The 22,526-nt window shown below is 40.9% G+C and overlaps 1 protein-coding gene across 1 annotated transcript in view; it reads left to right on the top strand.

Annotated features, from left to right (window-relative positions):
• Nucleotides 1-22,526, top strand: part of LOC117529109 (matrix metalloproteinase-17-like) — a 244,201-nt gene that overhangs the window by 315 nt on the left and 221,360 nt on the right. The window contains exon 2 of the mRNA XM_034191809.1: nucleotides 15,197-15,329. Within this exon, the coding sequence (XP_034047700.1) occupies nucleotides 15,197-15,329 (133 nt within the window). The remainder of the gene's footprint in view (nucleotides 1-15,196; nucleotides 15,330-22,526) is intronic.

The raw sequence follows: 22,526 nt of genomic DNA on the forward strand, positions 1-22,526 counted from the left end.
CGTGGCTGAGTGAGACAAGAGGGAGTGACAGGTGGGCGTGTCAGACAAAAGCAGCAAGGACGGACTGTGACAGAACAACTGTTAAATTCTAAATCCAAAAGGGAGGAACAGAATCAACAAATGAAAGGCAGAAATCGAACAGAACATTAAAGGTGGATCAAAACTAGATGAGAACTAACATGTGGCAGGAGTGTACAGAAAACCTGAGGGACTAATGTGCTAAAACAGAGTGACTGAATAACCAGAAATAAGACCAAAGACTGAACCGAACTCAATAAGTGGCTGACGGTGATAATTCTCAAAACCTAATGGATAACACGTATGACTAAATAAAAAGCTGAGACTAAACTAGAACAGAACTTAATGTGGCTGAAGTGTAACAGATCATAAAACCAAGACCAAAGTGGAAGAAACAGAAAATAAACACTCAAGAGCTGAACAGAAGGACCAAGACAGGGAAATGGACGGAGACTGGGGGCAAAAAGCAGATTCGGGGCAGGGTCCAGGGCTAAAACCTGACATAAAGTAAATAAATATAAAATTGGTCACTGCCATACTTGATCTCTGGACATAAAAAAAACTAAAATCTGTACACAGCACTGGTTCCTAGATCTCTGGACATAATATAGAAATAAACAAGATGTTTACACAGTTACTGGTTCTGAGATCTCTGGACATAAATAAAAAATAAATAAAATCTGTACATGGTCACTGGATCCTAGCTCTCTGGACATAAATAGGAATAAACAAAATGTGTACACAGTCACTGGAGCCTAGATCTCTGGACATAAATAAAAATCTGTGCATGGGCACTTGATCCTAGATCTCTGGACATAAATAGGAATAAACAAAATGTGTACACAGTCACTGGATCCTAGATCTCTGGACATAAACAGAAATAAACAAAATGTGTACACAGTCACTGGATCCTAGATCTCTTGACATAAATAGAAATAAAATCTGTAAACAGGCACTTGATCCTAGATCTCTGAACATAAACAGAAATAAACAAAATGTCTACACAGTCACTGGATCCTAGATCCTCTGAACATAAATAGAAATAAACAAAAATGTGTACACAGTCACTGGATCCTAGATCTCTGGACATAAATAGAAATGAAATCTGTACACAGTCACTGGATCTTATGTCTCTGGACATAAATAAAAATCTGTGCACGGTCACTGGATCCTAGATCTCTGGACATAAATAGAAATAAACAAGATGTGTACACAGTTACTGGTTCTGAGATCTCTGGACATAAATAAAAAATAAATAAAATCTGTACATGGTCACTGGATCCTAGCTCTCTGGACATAAATAGGAATAAACCAATGTGTACACAGTCACTGGAGCCTAGATCTCTGGACATAAATAAAATCTGTGCATGGGCACTTGATCCTAGATCTCTGGACATAAATAGGAATAAACAAAATGTGTACACAGTCACTGGATCCTAGATCTCTGGACATAAACAGAAATAAACAAATGTGTACACAGTCACTGGATCCTTAGATCTCTTGACATAAATAGAAATAAAATCTGTAAACAGGCACTTGATCCTAGATCTCTGAACATAAACAGAAATAAACAAAATGTCTACACAGTCACTGGATCCTAGATCTCTGAACATAAATAGAAATAAACAAAAATGTGTACACAGTCAACTGGATCCTAGATCTCTGGACATAAATAGAAATGAAATCTGTACACAGTCACTGGATCTATGTCTCTGGACATAAATAACAATCTGTGCACGGTCACTGGATCCTAGATCTCTGGACATAAATAGAATGAAAATCTGTACACAGTAACTGGATCCTAGGTCTCGGACATACAATAAAAATAAATAAAAATCTGTGCACGGTCACTGGATCCGAGATCTCTGGACATAAATAAAAGAACTAAATCTGTACACAGTCGCTGGTCCCTAGATCTCTGGACGTAAATAGAAAATAAACAAAATCTGTACACAGTCACTGGATCCTAGATCTCTGGACATAAATTGAAATAAAATCTGTACACAGTCACTGGATCATTGATCTCTGGACATAAATAGAAATAAACAAAATTTGTACACAGTCACTGGATCCTAGATCTCTGCAAATAAATACAGAAGGAACTAAAATCTGTACACAGTCGCTGGTCCCTAGTCTCTGGACATAAATAGAAATAAACAAAATCTGTACACAGTCGCTGGTCCCTAGATCTGTGGACAAAAATTAAATAAATTAAATCTGTACACAGTCACTGGATCCTAGATCTCTGGACCTAAATAGACATAAACTAAATCACTGTAGGCAGCAGAGTTTTGGACTCATCCAGAGAAGATTTAGTACTGCCATAACGGGCTGATGTAGAATTTTGACAGCAATGCAACAATAAGGATGCCAGCTGCCATTAAACTCCACAGAAGAAGAGAGTGTGTGCTTGATTTATTTCACAGGGCATGTTTTGAGGTCGGAGTGCATTTCCACATTCACAAAATTCCTCAAGAAACCACAAAATAATGCATAAAAGTACTTAAGTTGCTCATATTTGTTGTCAGTCTGTCAGTCTGGGTAAATCGTCGGACTCTGACCCTGTGATTGTGCAGCTAATCTCGCTTCCTCAGCAGAGCATACAAAAACAAACTTGTTTTTGTCATGGTACAGTGGTCGGAACTATCTCTCCCCCGTCCAAAAGCTGCTGAGGTTTGATGACACGGAGATGTGAATAAATTTGACTTTGCAGCCAGAAAAAATGGAAAATAAACAGAATTTTGTGAATATCTTTAGGGGCCCAAGTGGGCCATCATTTTATAAATTGTACTGGCCCCGTATTTCCAGCCACTCCGATGTAATATGAACTGAAGAACCGATAAGGGAATCGTTAAGCAAAAAGGCGATTGGTGTTGCTGGAATCAAATAATTTCTTATCAATTCTTAACAGGAAACAGTTTTCGATACCCATGCCCAGGCCCCTTTGGAAGAATATATTCCAACAGCAGACTGCAGTGTGCTGCATCAGCTTCAGGCACGGCATCTCGTGGTCAGTTCAGCGCCCTGTGGTGTGCAGCTGTCCAGCCTTGTGAGATGCCATCAGTACCGTCGGCCAGAGAGAAAAAAAGAGCAGAATCGGTCGGCTAAGTAGGGGAGGTGATAGTCTGTGAGTAATTTTAAAGGTTAGTAGCAAAACCTTAGTTAGCAGCAGAACTTTCTGCTTCCTGTCTCTCGAACTCTGGAAGCAGCATTTTGAACCAATTGGAGACCCCTAATAGCTGGACTGTGGTAAACCAGAAAATAGAACATTGCAATAGTCCAGTCTAGAGAAGAAACAATGCATAGATCAGTCTCTGCATCAGCCATAGACAGGGTGGGATGAATCTTCACTATGTTACGAAGGTGAAAGAAAGCAGGTCCTCGTAATATCTTCTAATGTGGAGGTCAAAGGACAACGTGGGATCAAAAATCACCCCAAGGTTCCTCACTTTGTCAGTGTCAGCATAGGCTAAGCATTAGCTGGTCAAACTGAAGTTGATGTCTCGCTAAACCAAGAAACCATCATTTCGGTCTTGTCTGAGTTTAAAAGTAAAGGAATTGGGCTTGACATCTAGCTTTTCACTGACACAAGACAATCCTTCAGGATTTTATGTGTCTGAGAGGATTTTATGTATCTTGTGATTACCAGCAGTTATCAGCATGTATAACTTGGGTGTCATCAGTGTAGCAATGAAAAGTAATCCCAAAACACCACAGTATGTGCTCAAGGGGTGCTATATAAAGGGCTACTAGCAGCTTTGGCTGGTGTGTGAAAGCAGCTACTAAAGCTCTAGGTTTTGGTTTGGCTGTGGCTCTAACTGGGGGTTTTGTGGCTACCTCTGATGACCTCTTTAGATTATAGAAGGAGCCTTTCACAGAAATATACAGCAATTGATGGGGGTGAGTTCGAAGAGTTCAGGGAGGCTGGTGTGGTCAGGTCCACATGTCACCACATCAAGGAACCAACCTGGGTCCTGAATGGCAACCACCCAGGCAAACAGTCCACCTCCACCTTTAGAAGTCACCATATATCTAATCTTCTCAGTCACTGGGCTCCATAAAAACTGAGGCACTTGTGTGCTAGAGCATGATCAGAGAAATGTCCACATGGCTACATATTGTAACTTGACACTCCCGGCCAGTCCAGAAAATCACCAAGGCCCTTGGGCAAGGTCCTTAAATCCCCTAGTTGCTCCTGGTGTGTTGTGAGCACCTTGCATGGCCAGCACCCTGACATCGGTGTGGTGAATGGGTAAATGCAAGGCATCATTGTAAAGCGCTGATGCAGATGGAATGCGCGCTATATAAATGCAGGTCCATTTTACCACGTGTTGTATATCAAAATGGTAAGAACAGTCATCTTTTTGAATCTGAGACATACAGTAATTTTGTAGTAACCACTGTTTACATATATCATCTATTAATAGAAACATGATGATAAGTTGACCAGGACACAGAAGGACGGTCATTTGGGCTCTAATTCACCTCGTGGATCATACTTTTTACGGTATGTATGAAGGTTTACTTAACTCTGAATAGAATAATCTATAATTTCAGCCATGTGTGTACCAAGCACCTTGCATGGCAGCACCCTGTCATCGGTGCGTGAATGGGTAAATGCAAGGCCATCACTGTAATGCACTCTTTGAGTTTCTGATGCAGATGGATGAGCGCTATTAAATTCAGTCCATTTACCATGTATTGCATATCAAATGGTAAGAACAATCTCATCTTTTTGAATGTGAATTTTGAATATATTTGTGTAGACCATCCATCCGTCCATCCAATCCCTTTTCTCCGCTTTATTCCCGAGTTGGGTCGCGGGGCAGCAGCTCAAGCAAAGCTGCCCAGACCTCCCGATCCCACACACACCTCCCCCACGCTCCTCCGGGGGAATCCCAAGAGCGTTTCCCAAGTCCAGCCAGAGATGTAGTCCCTCCAGCGTGTCCTGGGTCTTCCCTGGTGCAGCTCCTCCCAATGGGACGTGCCCGGAACACCTCTCCAGCGGGCAATCCAGTGGGGCATCCGGAAAAGATGCCTGAGCCACCTCAACTGACTCCTTTCGACGTGGAGAGCAGCGGCTTGACTCGGATCTCCTCCTGAGCGACAGAGCTCCTCACCCTATCTCTAAGGGAGCGCCCAGCCACCCTGCGGAGGAAACTCATCTCCGCCGCTTGGTACTCGCGATCTCGTTCTTTCGGTCATGAGCCAAATCTTATGACCATAGTGAGGGTCGGAACGATAGATCGATCGGTAAAGTCGAGAGCTTTGCCCCCCTACCTCAGCTTACTCTTCACACGACGGTCCGATACAGCGACTGCATCACTGCAGATGCTGCACCGAGCCATCTATCGATCTCATTGCTCCATCCGTCCCTCACTCGTGAACAAGACCCCAAGATACTTAAACTCCTCCACTTGAGGCAAGGACACTCCACCGACCTGAAGAGGGCAAAGCACCTTTTTCCGGTCGAGAACCATGGCCTCAGATTTGGAGGTGCTAATTTTCATCCCAGACGCCTCACACTCGGCTGCAAACCGCCCCAGTGCACGCTGAAGGTCCTGATTTGACAAAGCCAACAGAACCACATCGTCCACAAACAGCAGAGACAAGATTCTGTGGTTCCCAAACCAGACCCCTCTACACCCTGGCTGCGCCTAGAAATTCTGTCCATAAAAATAATGAACAGAACCGGTGACAAAGGGCAGCCCTGGCAGAGGCCAACGTGCACTGGAAACAGGTTTGACTTACTACTAAGTCAAAGTCAAACCTATTTTTGTAGACCATTGTTTAAATATATCATCTATTAATAAAAACATGATGAGAAGTTGACCAGGACACAGGAGACGGTCATTTGGGCTCTAATGGTAAATTCACCCTGTGGATCATACTTTTTTACTGTATTTATGAATGTTCACTTAACTCCAAATAGAATATCTATAAATTTCAGCCGGTGTGTTGTGAACACCTTGCATGGCAGCACCCTGACATTGGTGTATGAATGGGTAAATGCGAGGCATCATTGTAAAGTGCTTTGAGCTTCTGATACAGATGGAGCGCTATATAAATGCAGTCCATTTACCACGTGTTGCATATCAAAATGGTAAGAACAATCTCATCTTTTTGAATCTGAGACATATATTTGTCTAGACCACTGTTTAAATATATCATCTAGTAATAGAAACATGATGAGAAGTTGACCAGGACACAGGAGATGGTCATTTGGGCTCTAATGGTAAATTCACCCCTGTGGATCATACTTTTTTACCGTATGTATGAATGTTCACTTAACTCCAAATAGAATATCTCTACATTTCAGCCGGTGTGTTGTGAGCACCTTGCATGGCAGCACCCTGACATCGGTGTATGAATGGGTAAATGCGAGGCGTCATTGTAAAGCACTTTGAGCTTCTGATACAGATGGATGAGCGCTATATAAATTCAGTCCATTTACCATGTGTTGCATATCAAAATGGTAAGAACAATCTCAACTTTTTGAATGTGAGACATATATTTGTCTAGACCAATGTTTAAATATATCATGTATTAATAGAAACATGATGAGAAGTTGACCAGGACACAGGACGGACAGACGGTCATTTGGGCTCTAAAGGTAAATTCACCTCTGTGGATCATACTTTTTTACTGTACTCCGAATAGAATATCTATAAATTTCAGCCATTTCAAGAGACATGGGAAATCAATAAGAACCAGAATTGGTAAAGCAGAATTGATCTCTGAATAGGTAAAATTCATAAAATACTCAAATTTTTCACAAAGGGTGAAAATACCCCCAGAAACATAAAATCAAGGGTAATAAGAGCAAAGGTCAGAACACCTACTGTATATGAGGTCGCTGGACAGAGTTGAATACCAGTGTCTTTGCAAGGGGACGACAGTCCATGTCTTTAGGGTCCTGGTGTTTCCTGTCCTAATGTCCTAATTCGAAGACTTTGACACTATCCAGTGACCTACAGTGACGTCTGGCTGTCTTTGGTACTAGGTCCCTCCAGAGAATCCCTGGGTTTCACTGGAATGACTTTGTGTCAAATCAGCATTTATTTGCATTGTATGAGAATGTTGGCTCTGACACTGCACGCATGTGGCGTGTTTAATGTAGTATGGTCCAGCACGCAGGTGTCGCAGTGCTGAGTACCCCAGCGAATGGACAAGGTCAAGGGGACACCCACGTAGTCCTTGGGTGCGGTAGAGATGGACAATCAGTCTGCCTGGATGGTTGTCAGTCAGGACCGTAGGGTGATGGATGTGGCACCACACATCACCATCACATGCTTCTAGATCCATGATGACATGTTTGATTGGTTGCTGCACACAGAGGTCTGTCAGAACGTGCATTGAGCGCCGGTTGAGTCCAGTTCATTTCTCATCACTGCAGTCCTCTGCAGACAGGTAGCGGTCATAAACCACAATATTTTCCCCCATTTTTTTTTCTCCATTAGTGTTTGATTGATGATATCTGAGGTCTGTTTCTAAAAGCAAAAATCTTGAATCTGCATTGGCCTCAAAGGATGAGTGCACTATAGAAGCAACATGCACACTTCCCTCCTCTCAGAGGACACACTAAAAAGCCAATTTGTGTTATTGTGTATTAAATAAAAAGTAAAAATACTTGAGGACATATTATGGTAATGTTCATAGAAAAGTTCTTTGCATGCATTTCGTAAGTCTCCATGCAGAGAATGAAGTACCAAGATGCAGTTAGGCTCAAACTCATTTGTATGATTACTGGAGAGCAAAAGCCTCGTTCTGCAGCTTGTACATGAGAAAATGCTGCTGTATGTTCGGTGCATCTCGGCCATCTGTCACCACTTAATGCTGCACAGGAGGAGTAGGTGGCTGTGTCCAGGCACCGACGGGTGATTTGGAAGTGAGATGGTCAAAGCTGGTGTATGAAAATGTACTATAAGTCAAAATAATTTCCTATTAATGGAGTTAAATGAAAGCAGTGAGCGCCCGTCCTGAAAAATTAAGTCAAAGAGGAAGTGGCAGATCTTGCAGTTCTTTGAATGGCCACTTGACGCTGGCTCCAAAGAGACTCACTCCTCATCAACTCCCAACTTCCATCTGTCAAAAATGAAGCAACCCAGAAGAAAAAGTTGCAGTTCCTTGAATGGCCACTTGAGGCTGGTGCCAAAAAGTGAGACTGTTCCCATGTTAAATGTCCAACTTTAAAGAAGAAACGAACTTGTTTACACACAGGTCTCTATAACTGGGTTGGCCAGGATGTAGGCGGAGTAAACACTGCTAACATGGTGACACCAAAAGTGGCACATTTTGAGCTTCAAAGCAACTCTTCAGCAGTGTATTGAGAAAGACTATGGGTGATGTCATATTGTACAGTAACTGCTGGTAATCTTATACACATCAAGACTTTAGAGGATTGTCTTGCTTAAGTGAAATGCTGGATGAACGAGCAATTTCTTACTTTTAAATTTAGAAAAAACTGAAATGATGGTTCTTGGTCCAGCAAGACATAGACACCAATTTGACCCGCTAATGCTTAACCTAGGCTCATGTGTCATACATCACACTGACAAAGTGAGGAACCTTGGGGTCACTTTTGATCCCATATTGCCCTTTGACCTACACATTAGAGATATTACGAGGACTGCTTTGTTCCACCTGTGAAACATGGTGAAGATTCATCCCATCCTGTCTATGGCTGATGCTGAGACCCTGATTCATGCATTTGTCTCTTCTAGACTGGACTACTACAATGTTCTATTTTCTGGTTTACCACAGTCCAGCATTAGGGGTCTCCAATTGGTTCAAAATGCTGCTGCCAGACTCTTGACAGGAAGCAGAAAATTCAAACACATTTTACACCCATTTTGGTGTCTCTTCACTGGCTTCTTGTCTCTGTAAGGTCAGATTTTAATGTCTCACAGACTAGCATCTCCCTACTTAGCTGACCTAATAGGGCACCATTGTCTCATTTGAGGGTGGGTGATAAAGGGGTTAAATGAAAGAGAATATGAGGCATATGATGTACTTCCGGGGACAGCCCCATTATCATTATTCAAATTAAATCTCACAAAAACATACAGACACAACTTCTCCCATTTGCCTTGTCTTCCGGTCTCCACTGGGAACTGCAAAAAACTGCATTTTTCACAACTGCATCGGTGATTGCAGCCAAAAACAAATGGTACACCATTTTTCTGTTAGAGGTGATGCTGTGTTTGTGCAGGCTGTCCCCAGAAGTGGTCAAATCCTGCAATATCATGCAGGGGTTTAAACGAGACTGTGGTGCCCAATTACACCCTACTTACCAGCCTGTGGTCTGCATTCTCAGTGCGCAGGACTACTTTGTGTCCCTAAGAGTAATAAAAAGTCTGTGGGCCACAGAGCCTTCTCTTATTGTGCAGCTGTTTTGTGGAATGATCTCCCTGTGGAGATAAAACAGTCAGATTCCATAAAGACATTTAAGTCCAGACTAAAGACGCATCTATTGTCTCGCTCATATGTCTAGCATACTGGCATAGTGTGGAACTATGCTTCCTATCCTTTTCATTCGTATTAGTAGCAATGGAACAGGTCTCGGCCTCACTGCAACCAAATTCTGGGTTTGTTAGTGAAGCTCAGGACTAGCTGCTGGCAGCCACCTTAGTATTCTCTCTGTTCTCTGTTGACTTACTGATGGTGAACTAATGCCTCGGGTGTAGTTATTTCCAGCTAATGGAACCTGCTCTCTTTCTCTGTCCGAGGTACTGGTGAGCACCTTAAAGGATGCTGGCCCAGCACCCTCGGGCGCCAGACTGACCTCAGGACGCCTTACCTATTCAAGACCTGGAGGCAGAGACTAAGCACCGCAATGGACAGTTTTTATCTCAATAAACAGACCCTTTTTTGTTTCTTCTCTGTTTCTTCTGTTTTTTCTCATCTTTTTTAAAAACTTTGTAACTGTCACGATGGTCTAGCAGTGGGTCACTCCTCTGAGTCTGGTCTGCTTGTGGTTTCTTCCTCACAAATGCCAGAAGCAGTTATTTCTTTCCACTGTTGCCTATATGCTCGCTCAGGGGGGTTGGTTAGAGTAAGGTTAGACCTTACTCATGTGAAGCTTAATGCAGTGCTGCCTGAGGGATCAAAGGTCACGGGCATTCAATTGGTTTTTTTGGCCTTGCCGCTTACATGTAGAAAGTTCTCCAGATTCTCTGAATTTTTTATTATATTATGGACTGTAGATGATGGAATCCCTAAATTCCTTGCAACTAAACATTGAGAAACATCGCTCTTAAACTGTTGGACTATTTTTTCATGCAGTTGTTCACAAAGTGGTGATCCTCACCCCCTTTACTTGTGAACGGCTGAGCCTTTTGGGATGTTCCTTTTATAACAGGTGTTCTTTGAGCATTGTTGCCCCTGTCCCAGCTTTTTTGAAACGTGTTGCAGGCATCCATTTAAACAAGCAAATATTTGCACTAACACAATAAAGTTTATCAGTTTGAACATTAAAACTTGTCTTTGTAGTGTACTATATATAGGTTGAAGAGGATTTGCAAATTGTATTCTGTTTTATTTACATTTTACACAACGTCCCAACTTCATTGGAATTGGGGTTGTATGTATGTATGTACAACCCCTGGCAAAAATTATGGAATCACCGGCCTCGGAGGATGTTCATTCAGTTGTTTAATTTTGTAGAAAAAAAAGCAGATCACAGACATGACACAAAACTAAAGTCATTTCAAATGGCAACTTTCTGGCTTTAAGAAACACTAAGAAATCAGGAAAAAAAATTGTGGCAGTCAGTAATGGTTACTTTTCTAAACCAAGCACAGGGAAAAAAATATGGTCTCACTCAGTTCTGAGGAAAAATTATGGAATCATGAAAAACAAAGAAAGCTCCAACACATAACTAGTATTTTGTTGCACCACCTCTGGCTTTTATAACAGCTTGCAGTCTCTGAGGCATGGTCTTGATGAGTGACAAACAGTACTCTTCATCAATCTGGCTCCAACTTTCTCTGATTGCTGTTGCCAGATCAGCTTTGCAGGTTGGAGACTTATGGAAATTTTCTTCAACTTCCACCAAAGATTTTCAATTGGATTAAGATCCTGACTATTTTCAGGCCATGACACTGACCCTATGTGTCTTTTTTCAAGGAATGTTTTCACAGTTTTTGCTCTATGGCAAGATGCATTATCATCTTGAAAAATGATTTCATCATCCCCAAACATCCTTTCAATTGATGGGATAAGAAAAGTGTCCAAAATATCAATGTAAACTTGTGCAATTATTGATGATGTAATGACAGCCATCTCCCCAGTGCCTTTACCTGACATGCAGCCCCATATCATCGACTGTGGAAATTTACATGTTCTCTTCAGGCAGTCATCTTTATAAATCTCATTGGAACGGCACCAAGCAAAAGTTCCAGCATCATCACCTTGCCCAATGCAGATTTGAGATTCATCACTGAATATGACTTTCATCCAGTCATCCACAGTCCATGATTGCTTTTCCTTAGCCCATTGTAACCTTGTTTTTTTCTGTTTAGGTATTAATGATGCTTTCATTTAGCTTTTCTTTATGTAAATCCCATTTCCTTTATGCGGTTTCTTACAGTTCGGTCACAGACGTTGACTTTAGTTTGCTCCCATTCGTTCCTCATTTGTTTTGTTGTGCATTTTCGATTTTTGAGACATATTGCGTTAAGTTTTTGTCTTGACGCTTTGATGTCTTCCTTGGTCTACCAGTATGTTTGCCTTTAACAACCTTCCCATGTTGTTTGTATTTGGTCTAGACTTTAGACACAGCTGACTGTGAACAACCAACAGCTTTTGCAACATTGCGTGATGATTTACCCTCTAAGAGTTTGATAATCCTCCTTTGTTTCAATTGACATCTCTCGTTGGAGCCATGATTCATGTCAATCCACTTGGTGCAACAGCTCTCCACGGTGTGATCACTCCTTTTTAGATGCAGACTAACGAGCAGATCTGATCAGATTTGATGCAGGTGTTAGTTTTGGGGATGAAAATTTACAGTAACCGTTACTGACTGCCACAATTTTTTTTCTTGATGTCTTATAGTGTTTCTTAAAGCCAGAAAGTTGCCATTTGAAATGACTTTGTTTTGTGCCATGTGTGTGATCTGCTTTTTTTTCTACAAAATTAAACAACTGAATGAACATCCTCCGAGGCCGGTGATTCCATAATTTTTGCCAGGGGTTGTATGTGTATATATGTATGTATATATTTTATATATCAATGACCAAAGTCAGAGGACAAGGTAAAACATTTTGGCCCATGTCAATATATAGGTAAGTGGCTAATTTTTTGTATAATTTGAAATGTGGGTGTAGCATGGCTGTACTCTGAATGCTTTTGATCTTCATAATCTTCCTTTTTTTCATCCTTTCTTTTCATTTTCTTCTTCTTTCCTCCTCTTCCCTCTGTTCTTTTTTCTTTTTCTCACTGTTCATCTCCATCCTCTTTATTCATCTTTCTCCTCCTCCTCCTCCTGCTTCTTCTGATTTAATTGATTTAAATCAATATTGGCACAGATGCGACATGTGTCTGCATTCTTGGCACAGTCTGAACTTCAACCAAAGAACAAATCCTAACGGTGCTTCATCACATTGGCATTTACATCAGTTTTATCCATAAATTACAAAACCATCCTGTCTCGCTGACATTTTCCATATCATTATGGTACTGTGCACACAAACACAGGCAGTCATTATTTTGTTAAATGCAAAGATGCTGGCTAAAATAACTGCATATCGATTGCACGGTGGGATTTAAATCTCGATTATGAGACGCGCACATTTTCACAACATTCGCGGAAACACATTTATTTGATTTTTTTTGAAGATCAAAATTTGTCATTTCCTCTGATCATTTCTCAGGTTTTCCCAAATTTCTCTGATATTTTTATTGCAATGTGTGTTGAATTAAACTTGTTTTATTTGATCAAGTCACATCTTTGCTCATATTTGTAATTAAAATAGGATATGTATATAACGACTTAATTTGCCCTTTGACACATTTACATGTATGAGTTTTTCCATCTCATTACCTTTTGATAATCGCTCCTTCAGCAAAGTCAAGGATGCCACGGTAAAAATGAGTCTGCATACGTGTTTGTCAGAGCCAAAGTCTATTTATTAGTTAATGGTATTTTCCGCAGGGTTGTCAGTAGAGAAGGGGTGGCGCGCCATCGATCGCCATCACTCATCTCTGCTGAGCACCAATGAAAAAGCCATTACAAATCAGGCTTGTGTGACTGACTATCACATCACAAAGGGCTGAGAAAATGGCTCACACCAAAAGAGAAGCTGAGAGAAAGAATCAGTTTAAAGAAGAAAGTCAGTGGATTTGGATCTAATTAGGACAATAAAACTATTGCCGGCTCAATATTTTTGAGGCACATATATAAAATTCCTTTATACGTCAAAATCACTGAGTTAATTTCAAATTGATTCCTCAATTCTGGCTGACATGTAAAGGACTGTTTTGAATACATCACCTTTTAGTCACTATCATATCTGCTTCTAATATTTTATTATTACCACCATTCGGTGTTGGAGTTTGCAGTGCTGTCACGGGTCACTTTATGTTACGGAACTGACAACAACCCAGCAAATTTTTCCTGTGGTGCACAACCCTAACACATTCTGGAATAGAGGTATTGACTCAATTTAGGTTTCAAATTAATGAAATGCAGAACTGTTTCCCATCTATGTTATGTCACCATACGTTGAAAGCACATAAATTTACATACAAATTAGGTAAAAACATCCAAACTCATTTTCCCCCGTCAAAATATATTCAAGAAAATGCCAGTCACCCACGTACCTTCTGTCATGTTTTCTTTTTATGAAAGTCCATTTGCCACTCCACCATGACACTGTATAACCAGTGATGCAACGATCAAAAGTTGCCATATGCATAACTTCTCCAATTACAACCACAGAAGCCGTTATCTCTGTCAGAGTTTTGTCACTTTTTGAGAACTGCCTACTCCACAGATTTACTGTACAGTGCCATGCAGTGTGTATTGATGTGAATGACATTTTGAGACACACACGTTGATTTGGAAATGTTAATGTATCCATTCCCTGACTTGTGTAATGAAAAGCTGGAGTGAAACTGAATATTTACTATAAAGGGTGCCAATAACAGTGTGTAGCTTACTTTTTCTACGTACTTTTTATTTCACTTTGTAAAAGCATTTTATTTCATTGTTTCTGTTACTTTGTAACTTTGGAATATATATATATATAATATATGTGTATATATGTATATATATGTATATGTGTATATATGTATATATATGTATATGTGTATATGTATATATATATATATGTGTATATATGTATATATGTATATGTGTATGTATATATGTGTGGGTGTGTGTGGCATGGCTGTACTCTGAGTGCTTTTGATCTTCATAATCTTCCTTCTTCTTAATCCTTTCTTTTCTTTCTTTTCTTCTTCTTTCCTCCTCCCTCTTCTTTGTTCTTTTTCTTATCTCACTGTTCATCTCCTTCCTCTTTATCCATCTTTCTCCTGCTCCTCCTCCTCCTGCTTATATATATATATAATCCAAATTGATTTGTTTGCATTTATTTTTGAACATATTCTAAAATCTACTGTACATTATAATCACTATATAGCAAAGTGGACTACTTGGGTCAAAAATACAAAATTCTCCACCTGACAAACCGTGTGCAGTGCAGTGTAACAAACCCATATTCTGCTCTGCTGTATGTGAAGCACTGCATTATGGGATTTCTACAAAGCAGCACATTTTCAGTCCCATTGTGGGAGTGATACCCAGCAGTGAATGTATGGCACTTTGTAGCACAAGAAGAGTGATTTTCGCCCACAGCGTGCCGGTGAATCGGTGTGCACGTTAATACGACTCCTGCACTGACACAGCTAAATGGAGCTGCTGTTATTGTCATAACTCACTTAATGTGCTTTCCTTGCTATGACATGTCAAAATGTCTGAAATGAAAACAGCTTTTCTGAGTAATGGTGCATCGTTGTAGGAAATGTGTAAACTCTGTTACGCCCAAAGATCTTGCAGACATTGCAGGTCGAGGTATCACGAAAAGTGACTCTTAGGTGTCAGAGCTTCAGAAGAGCTTTGGTACAAATACTTGGTTTTCCAGTCATTCCTGTCTTTATCCTGTTTGACTTCAAGGATTGGCTGAGCAAGTTTGGCTACCTCCCACCTCCTGACCCAGTGACTGGTCAGCTTCAGACCAAGGAGGCCCTGACCAAAGCCATCAAAGCCATGCAGAAGTTTGGAGGGCTGAAGGAGACCGGCATCTTAGGTACTTGCCTCTTTACTTGTTTATATGTCTTTGTCAGGTACAGTTCAAGTTCTTTCTCTCCATTTTATTTACAGTATTTCTGCAGGAACAGATACATATGTGTTATATTCACTAATCAGTCATGCCTCATTTATTTGCAGGTGTGCAGTGTTGCATCCCATTAGCAACAGCCGTGGCAATTATAATCCATGAGCTGATTGATACCACAGAACGTGACTAAACACTTGCAGTACAAAGTATACCACGGCTTACTCAAAAATATATAATAATCATCCCAAAGTGGTATCCATAGCCATGATTATACAGGGGTCAAAATGTAAAAATTCTCTACTTATATGAAAAGCAGACCACATTATTTGTCTGCTCATAAGTGTTGCCAGAAAATAGTTTGGACTGTCCTTACAGGTAGTGTAATGTTTTTATTTAAATCTTTATGCCTCCACACGGGGCATCAAAATATAATGTAGCATTTATTGATTTAAAAAACGTCACACGCGGGCACCATTACATAATGTAACAAATATTTATTTATAAAAATGCAATCGGCTCACACCGGGGAACCAGAGGAATGTAGCAATTTATAGTGAATAAGTAGTTAAACTCCCAAATTGAACTAGATTGGACTAGGCCCATATAATGGGTCACCAAAAATAATTAACAACTTAGAGTTTAATACTTATTATTTAATTATTACTCACGGCACCACCTATTTATATAGCATAGGTACTATAATTTAAACATTCATTAATTTATCAGTCTTAAATGAATTAATCAGTCTCAATTTAATTTAATCAGAAGTCTGAATCCACATGATACGGTTGATCAAGGGTTTCCTTCTGAACACAAAATGATCCACAGCAATATTTACAATTTATTTACAGTTTCTACAAGAAATGACATTTTACTGGCATTTTATGGACAGTTATTAAATAAGTTCATTTGTGGGCACAATTCTTACTAACTCATGAGACATTGGAGGAAAGAGAGATAAAGCTTAAAACTTTAAGTAAATAAATCTGATTGGAATTTAGTGATGAATTTTGAAGCCAAAATTTTAAGAAATTCTTAATCAAACATGAATATGTTTAAAAAGGAGCCACCTGTATCCATTGACAACAAACCTTTTTCCTGGAACTTTCAGCTGTGTCACTTAGCTGCTGTTGTAGAGTCGTTTCATACTGTCCAATCCGTCCATCGTGGATGTTCATCCTCTGGGCAGCATGAGCTCACTTGGGGCAACACTAGCTACAGTAGGCTCATATCTCACTGTGACAGCCTGCGAACAGCATCTGTGACAAAATTCACCTCCCCCTCGCTACAGGCCAATTTTAATGCCATGGGATGTACCCACACTATCTTTGTGATCGACGTATTGGGCACCCCTGTTCTAGAGTATAAACCATGCCATTTTACTAGTTTGGGAGGCCTGTGACTTCTCCGCCAGTGTGACTTATGTACTGAAAAATTGTGTGTTTGTCATTAATAATAATAATTATTATTATTATTTGCATTTTACTTTCCTGGAAATCAAAGCACTGAACAAAAGTTGAAGGCCATGTGGACTGTCCTCCCTGGATAGCTACCTTATCATGGTAGAGGGGTTTGTGTGCTACAGTGTTACAGGGAGCTGTGTTGTCTGGAGCATTAATTCCTAGTAGGGCCTTCCTTGGTAAATTGGTGCCAGGTGAGGAGACAGGCAAAGGGTGATCTTTATTACCCCTTATGATTGACACAGTTAGGGATGGAGTCACTTCGCCCAGATTAACGACAGTTTTTTTTTTTTTAAAAACTGTGTGTGCAAAAAATATTTGGTTGTCTTTCTTGTTAATGGCTCATGGTACGTATTCTTGTACACGTTCTGTTCTGCTGTGCTAGTGGTAAGAATGTTCGAATGACATCTCATTGTTATTACTGAGTTATTATTACAATGACAAAGTATTGAATTTGAATTTGAATTAGGGATACTGGGGCCTCCTCCTGGTGCCAGGCCCAGGGGAAGGGGGGCGGGGAGTGGGGAGGTCAGAGGTGAGCACCTTGTGGCAGGGGTCTACCACCAGGGGACTCGGACGAGCTCAGCCAATATCTCGGACAGGTATTGGCTGCCTTGTGCGCTGCTTTTCTGGCAGTGGAAAGGTGGCAAATGCCCACATGGACTGACACTCTTTTAGGCTCATTCAGTGACTGACAAATGTTTATGTATCCATCCACTGACTGTCTAAAGATAATTGGCTGTAAAAGTGATGATTTGTATTCAAAATAATTCTTGGATTCACTGTTTCTAATTAATTATGGGCTATAAAAACAGAGGGATTGTGTAAATAAATGATCATAATTGTATATGCTTAACGTGATATCTGTTAAACCCTTTGATTGTATGACTTTAACTTCATTGTGGTGATGTCATGTCTCACTACTGACTGGACCTGCCTGTAATGTTATTTGTTGTGATTAACTGATTCCATCTGCTTAAAGTGATGTTAATCAGTGAAATCACATGGTGGAGTGGGTGGTTACAAAGAAAACCTGCACCCTCTTGGATCTTTCTGGAATCAGTTCTACACCTCTGGCCTAAAAGCCACTTTTAGATGATGAGCATTACATGACTTCAGTTCAAAAGGTGAATGAAGAACAGATTTTTAGGATATGGAAGAAGGCTCACACATTATAACGGTGAGTGCAGAGCACTGTAATAATGTTGTCAAAGCGCATCACAGGCTACAGAAGAGAGATTGACAGCACATTGAAAAAAGATAATGGTATATGGTCAATGCGAATGGCTGTGTATGAAACAGAATGACAGCCTCTCTGGTTTTTTTCTCCACATGCTGCCTGACGTCACAGCATCACATATTCTGTCACATATTCATATTTTGTTTTGTTTTAAAGATTTTTGCAAATTTATTAAAACAAAAAAAAAAACTAAAAAATCCCAGGTGCATCCTGTTTCTACTGATCATCCTTGAGATGTTGAGTCCACCTCGGGTAAATTCAGTTGATTGGACATGAGTTGGAAAGGCACAGTCCCTGTCTACATATAAGGTCCCACAGTTGACAGTCCATGTCAGAGCACAAACCAAGCATGAAGTCAAAGGAATTGTCTGTAGACCTCTGAGACAGGATTGTCTCGAGGCACAAATCTGGGGAAGGGTACAGAAACATTTCTGGTGCTTTGAATGTCCCAGTAAGCACAGTGGCCTCCATCATCCATAAATAGAAGAAGTTTGGATCCACCAGGACTCTTCCTCGAGCTGTCCGCCCATCCAAACTGAGTGACCAGGGGAGAAGGGCCTTAAGCCTTGGTCACACTGAATAATAAAGCCATTAATAATGAGCCATGTATGGATTTATCAGAAAATTCAGTGATATTTCAAATAATGAACCACATATATGATGTTCTTCTGAGGGAATTGCAGGCTACAAGGGCTTTCTCATAGTGGAATCTGCTCTGTTGCAGGTAGCCTGTCCTGTCCTCATAGCTGCCAGGTATTCGGATAACAGATCTCTAACAGCCTACTCACCACTAACATGCCTCTAACATCCTTGTTTGTCCTCATAGTACTTCGTACACAAAACGCTCCACGCTGTTTTTCGCAAAATTTGAACTTCTTGAAATTAGCGCCACACTTGGAGATGAGCTTCATTAGCCGAATAATTTGCCTCTAAGAGCCGCTATTCTCCCCACATTTCTTGAATAACTCCACTCGTACCAAAAAAAAAAAAAAACACTATATGGCTCATTATTCATCATTGATTATTCGGTATCACCAAGGCGTTTGTCAGGGAGGTGACCAAGAACCCGATGGTCACTATGTCAGAGCTCCAAACCGGGAAGGTTTTGGGAGCAGAGCCACTGCTCCTTGTGATTAAAAAAAAAAAGGAGCCTCTTGAGGTGATTCGGGCGTCTGGTGAGGATGCCTCGTGGCCATTTCCCTTGGGAGGTCTTTTATGCAGGTCCAACTGGAAGGAGGCCCCAGGGAAGACCCAGGACACTCTGGAGAGATTATATTTCCCACCTGGCTTGGAAATGCCTCGGAATCCCCCAGGACAAGTTTGAGTACCTGGCTGAGGATAGGGAAGGTGAAGTGTGGGATGAAATGCTTGGTCTGTTGCCATCGCAACCTGGACCCAGATGAGCAACAGAACATAAATGTATGAATAGAAAAACATGAAAAGAGTTAGTGCCAACTAGTGGATGCTGGGGTGAAAGACAGGTATTGGCTGTCGAAAATGTAACCTTCTACTATTATTCTTTTGTGAAGTTAAATCATCAAGACATCACTTTAGCCCCAAAGTCACACAAAGAAAAAAACAGCTTATTTCAAGATCCTGTACAGTTGGGTGCATAATAGTTAGACAAGTAGCTTTGTGGGATTTGGAGTTGGCTTTTCCAATACAAAGACCTGGGTTAGTTCTCAGTCACGCTACCTCTGTGTATCCTTGAATAACACACTTCATTTCTGTTGTAGCAGTCAACCCAGATATAAATGAGCATTGGCCTCGATTGGTGAAGTAACCTGTGATGGACTCCTGTCCTGTCTAGGAGGAGTTGTAGACTCTCATGCACTTGACTTTATGGAATTTTGGACTATGCACAAGTATCAGTGGGCCTCATGACCTAAATAGGATTACTTTTAATTCTGTCTTATAGGTCCTATACAGTCAGTATTTGGTCAAAATGTTTGCCACTAGTGCACCACCACAAAAGAGTTGAAATTTAACAATCAACTCCTTTGTTAAACTCCTGAGGTTTGCAGATGACTACACCATCGCTGGTCTCATCCAGGATGGTGATGAGGTCACATACATACAGGAAGTGGGACAGTTGGTCCTCTGGTGTGGTCAGAACAACCTGGAGATGAACCCACTCAAGACTGTGGAGATGATAGTGGACTTCAGGAGAACCCCCCCATCACCTTCCCCCCCCCGTCCATCCTCAACAACACTGTGCCTACTGTGGACACTTTCCACCATCTCCCAGGATCTGAAGTAGACCTCTCACATAGATTTCATCAGGAAAAAGGTACAGCAGAGGACCTACTTCCTCAGACAGCTCAGGAAGTTCAACCTGCCCCAGGAACTGCTCATCATCTTCTACACATCCATCATCCAGTCTGTCCTGTGCATCTCCATCTCTGTTTGGTTGCCATCTGCCTCCAAACATGATGGGCACAGACTTCAACGAACTGTCAGGTTTGCAGAAAAAACGTCATTGGAGCCAGCCTGCCCTCCATCCAGGACTTATACTGTTCCAGGACCAGTATAAACTGGTATCATCTCTGCAGACCCCTCACACCCTGGACTCCTGAACTCCTCCCCTCTGGTCAGCATTACAGAGCTCTGTACGTCAAAACAACCAGACACAGGAACAGTTTCTTTCCACATGCCGTCACTCTGCTGAACAATTTAACCTGCCAAAAAACTCACTAATTCATGTACCTACCTCATGTACAATTTCAGTCTGTTTGTCTCTTTCTCCTTTGCACGTTTGCATGTTTTTTGTTGCACATTTTTATTTACACATTTTTATTGTGAATTATTCCCTGTTCAGTGTACATTTATACATGCTCATACAGAGAGAGTAGAGTTCAAACTGGAGTCAAATTCCTTTTATTCTTGTAGATACTTGGCAAATAAAGGCTATTCAGATTCAAATTCTGATTTGAGATATGTTTATAATGTAGAATGCCATTAATTAGAGAGGATAAACAAAGAAATTGTACTAATCTCTTGGGAATTTCAGCCATTTAAATACATAATTTATCGATTTCAGAAATGCTTGGGAAGAGCTAATGGAGTCATGAGAAATGAGGTGTTTGGTAAGGATGATATCTTTGCAGAAGAATGATTGTCTTTAGGATCCCAGTGCTTTGAGTTTTGTGATATGGCTGTGGTATGATGATGGTATGGAGACCTGTAAATTAACCAGTTGCCTAATTTGATGACTCAATGTCTTTAGTCCCAAGTCTCTTCAGAGAGTCTTTGAGTATTGCTGGAATGATTGGGGGTCAAACCAGTGGCCACTTTTTGACCCTTAGATGAGGTGCACTGCTTGCTTTGTGAAGGAACATCACCCATGACACTAGGGCCATATGGTACGCTTCCATGAGCATGATCCAGCACACACCCTGCCAAAAATCCTTCTGCCACCCTGCCAGAAAGATTTCAATGGCCCCGGTGATGCACATGGCTCCCTCTTCATCTATCCTCCCCCACAGTCTGCGGTTGTCGACAAGGCCACTTCAGACTATACCAGTGGTTGGCACAGATAACCAAAAAATTTATTTTGATAACAGATAATCAGATAACTGAAAAGTTATCTTTGACAAAGATAAAATGATAAACCACCCAAAAATGTATCGGACGCCGAGGCAGAAACCACCAGATCATTTCTAAACGGATCGCTCTGTGGAACCGGGTCTGTCGTGTGCAATTTCTCTGGTTATCACAAGAGCTGGACACCAGCCATTTTCCGGCAGATTTCACTTTTAACAAGAGATTTTGTCATGGAAAGCCGCGCGGAGGCTTCGCGCATCACAACGGAGCCGCTGATGGAGCGAGACTAAGGAACACCTCCGTTTCGGAGTGTTAGAGGACAAGTTGGGACATGCCTATCTCGGCTTTCAGTGCTTACCAGTCAAGTGAGTATAAGAGAAATTGTGGAGAGCTAGACATGTGGGCCGTCCTTAAAGCTGTAGTAACAGTCCTTATTCTCTGTGAAGCCGTAAAATTTCACCGAAAGCCAGATAAATGTTTTGAATGGTTTCCAGCTGCATGTCTCTAACAGTTTCTGAAAAAATTCTGATGGAAAAAAAGCCCAAATCATTCCGCCATTTCCTGACAATGAAAATCCGACGAGGGAGCTGGACCACTCCTCCCACAAGGCGTGTTCACAGGCGAATGACGCAACCGACAGGCGTGGAAAAACTCACACATGCTCACAAAGGTTCAAGCTTGGCTGACGTAAAAACATATGAATCAAATCCATATACGTTTTTGAAAAAAATAAAAAGGACCGTTACTTTATGGACAGACCTCGTATATGTGCGTTTGTTTTAATTCTGATGTGTGCCATTATTACGTTCATCTAGTAATAATTGTGGATTAATTGCTATATTTTTGTCTGCAGTAATTGGGTGTGAAGATAATTTTGTTGCACTTTTTGTAATGACAATAAATCATCATTCATTCATTCATTCA

This window comes from Thalassophryne amazonica, chromosome 17 (genome assembly GCF_902500255.1).
Source record: "Thalassophryne amazonica chromosome 17, fThaAma1.1, whole genome shotgun sequence".
In the NCBI taxonomy this organism is placed as follows: domain Eukaryota; kingdom Metazoa; phylum Chordata; class Actinopteri; order Batrachoidiformes; family Batrachoididae; genus Thalassophryne; species Thalassophryne amazonica.